General features: G+C 44.6%; 1 protein-coding gene across 1 annotated transcript in view; it reads right to left on the minus strand.

Annotated features, from left to right (window-relative positions):
• Positions 1-516: 516 nt before the first annotated feature.
• The window catches only part of nkrf (NFKB repressing factor), an 11,851-nt gene continuing 4,139 nt past the window's right edge, over positions 517-8,228 (minus strand). Inside the window, exon 3 of the mRNA XM_020596583.1 lies at positions 517-3,472. Within this exon, the coding sequence (XP_020452239.1) occupies positions 1,236-3,472 (2,237 nt within the window). The 3' untranslated portion in view covers positions 517-1,235. The remainder of the gene's footprint in view (positions 3,473-8,228) is intronic.

Below are 8,228 nucleotides of genomic sequence, written 5' to 3' on the forward strand. Positions count from 1 at the left end.
AACAGTTCCTATTTACAGAGAAACAAAGCTGTTCAATGGGTGCTTCTCTTGTTTCAGTGGGCTTACTTCTTTTGGTTTTATTTCTGCCTTTTTAAAAGTGTTTCAGTGGGATAAAAATTAACCTGGTATGGACATCCATCTGTCCTTCATGGTGTCAACTCAACAGATGCCTTTCTCTCAACTGTACTTGTAAAGTCATGCCTTTTGATTTTAAAAATGAAAGTGAACACAATGAAAAGTAAACACATCTATCCCTCTTCTATGTGACATATCACACCTGATACCCTTTTCATGGGCACAGTTTCATAATTTAAAGGCTGTTTGAGAACATTTCTATGCTATTTTACAATCTCAGCTGTCATAATGAGCTGATTATACTATTTAAACAGGATTATGACTATTGTCAGATTATAAAACTTTGCATTGGTAACCCATGTAACAAACTGTACATTTTCTTGTAAATAAAATATACATCAGTTGTCTTTGCCTCTTCACTTGCAATACTAAAATACACAATTTTACTCAGGTTTAATTTATTCAGTTATTACAGCTGTGAACACAAGCAGACAACTGTACTCACAAACCAACACATCAGACACATAACAAGGATCACAGCCTACAGCGTACATGTGAAGGTTTTCTGATCACATACTTGTAGAATGATCTCCACATGGTGAAAGAGCAAGCAACACTACAGGTAGTGCTGAACAGAGATGTATCACTACAGTAAAACTGGAATGAGCGCCTAACTAGTCTGATGTTAATGCCTGTTTATTCCTAGTCTTTCGTGAGTTGACTGTCTACAATGCTCACAAACAAGCGGTGAAAAGCTGCATATTCTGCCAGGTTCCTTAAACAGCCACAAAACAAAAAACAGATTTTGGTGACAAAAGCCTTGTAAGGTCATTTTTTTTTAATTTTAGGAAATAACTGGAGCATCATAAAGACACAATACACAAAAAGCACTGAACACAAGCTTGTGCAAAAGTGAAACAAATATAGAACGTGGAATGGCAGAAGAAAAATTAAATTACTTCTAAATCCCCTGCTAAAGCTAAAGTATGTTTCATGGCCAAGGAATGCAGAAACCACAGGTGATACCTGAAAGATTCTCATTTATTAACATTTGTCACACACAAGTATACAAACAGTAGTTACACTTGAGTGTGATTTGCTCTGAAGTCCAAGTCAGTGCTAATTTTTGTCTTTTTCATCCATTTTGCTTTGCATGCAAATTAGTGAGAGGCCTGAGGTTTCACAAGCTCATATCGTCCCACCTGTCCTTCCTGTAAAAGCTGCCCAATGAGCTGGTCTTTGTGCACTTTGCGACTAACAACAAGGAACCGCTGCCGTCCCTGACCGTACGACTTGCTTCGTAGGCCATATTTCTGCGATATCTGGTGGATCTGTTTGCGTTCATCATTGGTGAGTTCAGTGGAGAAGCGAAGATCATCCTGACGATCTGAGGTGGCGTAGTTACGGATGATGTCCTCGATATCACGCTTGCTGAGCTGGTTTCCGGTTTTGTCTGTGTCCATACCTAGCCCTTCTCTGGAGAACTGCTCCTTCACTCTGATTGGTTCTGCGATACCTTCACCATCTCTACCCAGACCACCACCCTTCCAGCCCATCTTGCGGAGCAGCTGATTTCCTATGTTATCTTCTTTTATTTCCTGTTTTGTGGCCTCCTCCCCAGAGCGAGCCAGGATCTGGGATCGGGATATGGCGTCACTGTGACCCTCCTTCCTTAGGTTGGATTTGACCACAGCCTGCGTCTGTCTCAAGGTGGCCAGAGCCTCCTCTGCAGCAATGTGCTTCACTGATTTCTTGGGCCCGATTCCGGCTGCTACATACTGTCCTTCCAAGTACACCTCACACTTCCACCGATGATCAGGCAGAACAGTGAACTTGTAATCAGCAGTCACTTTATTAAACTGAGCTGTGTCATTAATTATGCAAATGGCATTGTCTGAGTTTTCCAGGATAACCAGCTCACTTAGATGCTTCTTTTTGACACCCTGTTGCCCAAAACGTCCACCAGAATCCAATCGATTATTTCCTCTAATGTATTCCGATTGTTGTTCTTGCTTTAGCTGCTGTTGTTGCTGATGTTGTCGTTGTGCCTGGTTCGTGCGAAGTTTCCTCACTGCTGCTTCAGCCGCTGCATGCTTTGAGCTCTTTTTACTGCCTGTTGCCTGTGCCACCAGCTCATCCTGCAGATAAACACTGCACAGCCAAGTATTGTTATTAGGGAGAAGGTCAAATTTATAGTCTATCTTCATACGGTTAAAAGCCGCAGAATTATTGAGTATGCAGATGGCATCATGAGCATTGTCCACAACCACAAATTCTGTCCAGTGCTTTCGCTTGTCAGGCTCATACTGGCCCTTAGAGCTGGGTGTTGGTTTATCCTCTGGGTTACGAAGTGCAGGTAAAAAGGCTGGGGTTGAGCTGTGCATTTGGCAAACAACCATGTCATTGACTATTGAGTGTTTGTGTTTGCGTTGCACAACACGCACCTCAACTGGTTTCAGGAAAAGTTTTACAGCCTGCTCAGAGGCTCTGTCCCTCGCTCCATTTTTACTGCCGGAGTATCCAGTGGCAAGATACACACCCTGACATCTCAGTTCACAGGCATAACCATCTGTTGGTACTTTCCTGTTCTTCGGCAGGTCAGCCTGAGGAATATCCTTCAGGTTGACATAAATATACTCAGGGTTGGTCTTGCAGGCTTGAATGCTGCGGCTCAACATGAAATTATAGTTTGGCGAGTCACTTCCAGTCATGAACATAGGGTCCCTAAAAGCAACAGCCAATGCAGATGCTACACTGGCAATCAGCCTTTGCTTCTCATCCAATGCTGATGGCAATATAGGAAGAGGATGCGACGAAGAGCCCGACTGAGATGTGGTAGGACTGTTTCTGCCTGGGCTGTTGTAGACTCTGCTAAATGGCCTACTTGATGAAGTCCGGTCCTGATGACTGTACCCCAAACCCCGATGTCCTGAATCCCAGCCTCCTGATCTGCTTCCTCCCCCATATCCATTGTACCTGTGGATCTGAGTATAGAAGTCTGAATTTCGAGAGGTGTGGGCTTCATACTTGGCTGTGTAGTCCTGCTCTGTTTTTGTCATGAAGTTTGAAATAGATCCATGTCCTCCATAACCTAAGATACTTGTACTGCCTGAAGAAATCTCTCCATCACGGTCTCGATCTCTATGGGAACCCCAAAAGTCAGAACTATAGGGTGCAGGCCTCAGGAAGGAGAAGCCCTGTGCTCTGCTGCTGTAAGAAGACTGTTCAGAGTCCCACTGTCTCACACTGTATGACTCACTCCTCCTGCGCTCCTTATCATTCTCTTTCTCATCAGCACCAGCTCCTCCACTGCTTCCACCACTGACAAAGTGTACAGGCTCAAATCGAGGTCTGGAACCAAATTTTGGCATAGGCATTTTCCTCATGGGCTCACCTCCTGAAATAAAATGATACAGTAAATACTTTAAAAAAACCCAAAGAATGTTTGATTTTACTTATGGCACTTGCAGATGAATCAACACTCATCTCAGATGGACACAACAATATTATGATTAACCATCAAGCCATGCAGGTCTGAACCTATGAAGAGCAAGTCTGATGATAGTCTGTATTTTTCTTATTGCCAATTATCCTGTTGAAACTAACAACGAATTGTGAAGCCAAAGCCTGAAATATGTTATTCATCTGTGATACAAACCTCCACTGTTGTCCAAAAACTGCCAGAAACACATGAATAAGCCACAAGGTTGCACTTCCAAACATTATGGTGAATATGGGCATATTTTGTGTCAGCCTCACAGACATCTTCCTGCAGTACAGTACAGCACAGCACCAAGCCTGCAGCTAAAAAAACTCCCCAATATATAATTTAATCTTCTTAAAGTAGCATTTGCTAAAAACTGCATTGCCCAACCTGTTGAGGACATAACTTACCTATTTTAAACAAATTAAAGTTTATATTTGTGGCACATTTTTCAAGATTTACATCTTCAGAAGAAATTAATGGACTTGGTGCGCTGTTCTCTACAAACAGTAGCTGACCCGGAGGATAAGTCTGACACCTTCTGTCCTAAGACTGTAATTGCAGCTTCTGTGTCTCTTAGCGATGACATCATTAATGTGAGCCACATTCTACATACAGCTTATCTGTATTTAGACAGGATGATCGCTTCTCCTCGATTTAAGTTTTTTTGAAGGTACTTTCGGTATGTAAAAGCTATTGAAAACGTATAAGTTTAAGTAAAGGCAATGTTTAAGTTGAAAACATACTCATTTATCATTACGTTCTAGGATTATCAACGGGAGAAGTTAAAACACATTGTTAAGCAGTTATACGTTATTCCAGATGCTGTTTGTACATGCTAAGAGCCTTTGTATGCACATGTGCAGTTATACGTTATTGCAGACACTGTTTGTACATGCTAAGAGCCTTTGTATGCACATGTAAATGTGCCAGTAGATGCTGTGCATTTATTATGTTATTTGTGTTTCTACAGTTTTACGTCATTCCATGGCTAGCAGTAAAGCGTCAAAGTCCATTGGTTGTCTGTGGTCTGTGGGAGACGTTATCTGTCTGTCGAGTCAAACTAGGTCTTTTGACATAAAGGGCAGAACAGTAACACGAAGACAATTCAACGTACAACTTCCAGTCTGCACGCTTTACGGCGGGTAGCAAGCCAGTGAGTAAAGGGTTTTCTTCTACAATGACAGAATCAAGCCAAAAATCGGGGTCACGTAGACAGGGTTCTAGAAGCTCCTGCTCATCACGATATTCACGTGGGTCTTCAGCGGTGAATACAGCGGCAGCTATGGCTAGAGCAGAGGCAGAAGCAGCTAAAGCAGAAATAGCATTTGCAAGGAAGGAAAGCGAGATAAAGGTACAGCAAGCACACCTCCAAGCATCACTGGAGACTCTACAGCTAGAGAAAAGAGCCGCAGCTATAGAAGCAAAGGCAGAAGCCCTACGGCGGAACGCACACAAGTGTATCTAAGAGACCAAACTGACAATCCTGTTGATTCCCAAATGCCAGTACTGTATGGGCCGTACAAGGATAGAGAAGACGCAAGTGTTAAGAGTGTTCTGCAAAGACAGAAAACAGAATCGTATGTACAACAGGGAGAGCAGAGCAACTTCTGGGTTATAACGCCGAAGTTACAGTCGGTCAATGTGCAGAGCAAGCCACGCCCCACTGTCCCCCAGTACGTAATTGCATCATACACCCACCCAACTAAAGACACACATTCCCCCCAAGCTGGGCCTCATCAAAATGAGTTGAAGGGAAATAACCAAATATCAGACGTGGTCAAGCTCATGGCGAGACGGGAAGTGGTGTCTACGGGTCTTATGCAGTTTGATGATTGTCCAGAGACTTTCAGAGCATGGAGAGCTTCCTTTATAAACTCCACCCAAGATCTGAACCTGTCACCTAGCGAAGAAGTAGACCTGCTAGTAAGATGGCTAGGGCGCGAGTCATCAGAACATGCTAAACGCATTAGGGCTGTGAACATAAATCACCCGCAAAAGGGGCTCCGCCTGATATGGGACAGGCTCTACGAGACATACGGGGCGCCAGAAATGGTGGAGAGTGCTCTGTTCAAGAAACTAGAAAACTTTCAAAAAATATCTAACAGAGACAATTACAGACTGCGCGAATTGGGGGATCTGCTCATGGAGATCCAAGCAGCCAAACAAGATGGTGACATGATGGGTCTCACGTACCTAGACACACCACGAGGTGTAAACCCCATAGTACAAAAGCTGCCATTCGGCCTACAAGAAAAGTGGCTCTCAGCTGGATCTAGGTTTAAAGAAGATTATAAGGTATCTTTTCCTCCATTCCACTTCTTGGTAGACTTTGTATGCCAGCAAGCTAAAATGCGCAACGACCCGAGCTGGAGTCACGTGGAGCAAACAAACCTCTACCTCATAGAACCATTGCCACTCACAAGACTCAGGTTTTCACGGAAAGGTCAGTGGTTCCTAGTGGATCCAAGAATCCGGTTTAGCAGTGCATCGTACATGACAATCCTCACCCTCTAGCTGCATGCAGGGGACTCAGAATGAAGCCTATGGGAGAGAGAAAAGCGTTACTCAGGCAACACGGCATATGTTTCAAATGTTGTAGTTCTGTATCACACATGGCCAAGAATTGCAATCAAGAGATTAAGTGCTCGGAATGTGGTAACAACAAGCACATGTCGGTACTACACCCAGGCCCTGCACCATGGGCAAAAGAGTTAAGATCCTCTGCAACCGCGGATCTCAATGAGAGTAAAGACACATCAGCAGAACCCGAAGTCCTTTCGCCTGTGCGAAGTTATGCGGAGACAGCAAGCTTCCACGTTCCTGCTCTAAGCTATGTCTCGTAAAGGTGTTCCCCGAAGGCCATTCAGAAAAGGCGGTCAAAATGTATGTGGTCCTGGACGACCAAAGTAACAGGTCACTAGCGAGAACAGAATTCTTTGATGTGTTCGACATTACGGAGGATAATGTCGCTTACACCCTAAAGACATGTGTGGGAACAGTTGAAAAAGAAGGCAGATTAGCACGTGGCTTTCAGGTGGAATCGTTTGATGGAATCATAACCCTACCCCTGCCAACGCTCCTTGAATGCAATGAAATTCCAGATAACCGCTCGGAAATACCCTGTCCTGAGGTGGTTCGCCAACATGAACACTTAAAGCATCGGGCGAAGCACATCCCAGAGCCCATGCCTCACATTCCCATTCTTCTTCTGTTAGGCAGAGACATAATTAGGGTTCACAAGGCGCATAGTCAAGTGAACGGACAACTACACGCTCCCTTCGCCCAAAAACTGGATTTAGGTTGGGTAATTATCGGTGACATGTGTCTTGGCAAAGCCCATAAACCTGCTCTTGTGCAGGCTTACCGAACCAACGTTCTGGAGAATGGTTGGCTTACATACTTCCATCCATGCTCCAACAGTTACACAGTAAAGGTTAGACCTACACCCACATCTCACGTTAAAACTCTTACTGAGGAAGAGAACCGAAGAGCAATAGGATTGGATGTGTTTCGGGAAACAAAGGAGGATGAAAATATTGCAATGTCTGTCGAGGACAAACAGTTCTTGCAAATTATGGATAGGGAAGTGTACAAGGACCAAGAAAACTCATGGGTTGCCCCACTTCCATTTGTTCAACCAAGACAACATCTTCCAAACAATCGACCTCAGGCCGTAGAGCGCCTCAACACGCTCAGACGTTCGTTCAAGAAACGGCCAGACATGGAAAAGGACTTTATAGCCTTCATGGAAAAATTGTTTCAGAATGGCCACGCTGAGATAGCCCCTCGGCTCAACCCCAAGGAGCAGTGTTGGTACCTGCCGTCCTTCGCCGTCTATCACCCAAAAAAACCATCACAGATCAGGGTGGTATTTGACTCAAGTGCTCAGTACAAAGGTACTTCTCTAAACAAGGTTCTTCTAAAGGGCCCTGACCTTAACAACAGCCTTCTTGGAATCCTCATACGTTTTCGCAAAGAGCCCGTTGCCTTCACGGTGGACATACAACAGATGTTTTACTGCTTCAAAGTTCGACCTGCAGACAGAAACCATTTGAGGTTTCTATGGTTTCATGAAAACAACCCAGAGAATGAGGTCGCAGAATACTGCATGAAGGTCCATGTGTTCGGGAACAGTCCCTCTCCAGCAGTCGCCATCTACTGCCTACGTTGAGCGGCTCAAGAAGGGGAACAGGTTTCTGGCCTAGACGCCCGACGGTTTGTGGAACAAGACTTCTACATGGACGACGGATTGAAATCGTTGCCCTCACCGGACATGGCAATAGATCTACTCAAAAGAACACAAAACATGCTTGCAGGGTCCAACTTGAAGTTGCACAAATTAGCCTCAAACAGTAAAGAAGTAATGCAAGCCTTCCCATCTGAGGATTACGCCAGTTCATTGAAAGAGCTAGGGCCGGGCGCCAACTCACTCCCTGTACAACGCAGCCTTGGCCTGCTTTGGAACTTGGATACAGACTGCTTTAACTTTCACGTCCCAAAGGAAGAGAGGCCTTACACCAAGCGGGGGCTTTTGTCAGTAATAAACAGTTTGTATGACCCCTTGGGATTTGTGGCTCCCGTCACCGTTCAAGGTAAAGCACTACTCAGAGATCTATCAGAGGGTGCGGTCGACTGGGATACCCCCCTACCTGAGAACAAACAGCTG

This window comes from Monopterus albus, unplaced genomic scaffold, assembly GCF_001952655.1.
Source record: "Monopterus albus unplaced genomic scaffold, M_albus_1.0 scaffold2.1, whole genome shotgun sequence".
Lineage (NCBI taxonomy): Eukaryota > Metazoa > Chordata > Actinopteri > Synbranchiformes > Synbranchidae > Monopterus > Monopterus albus.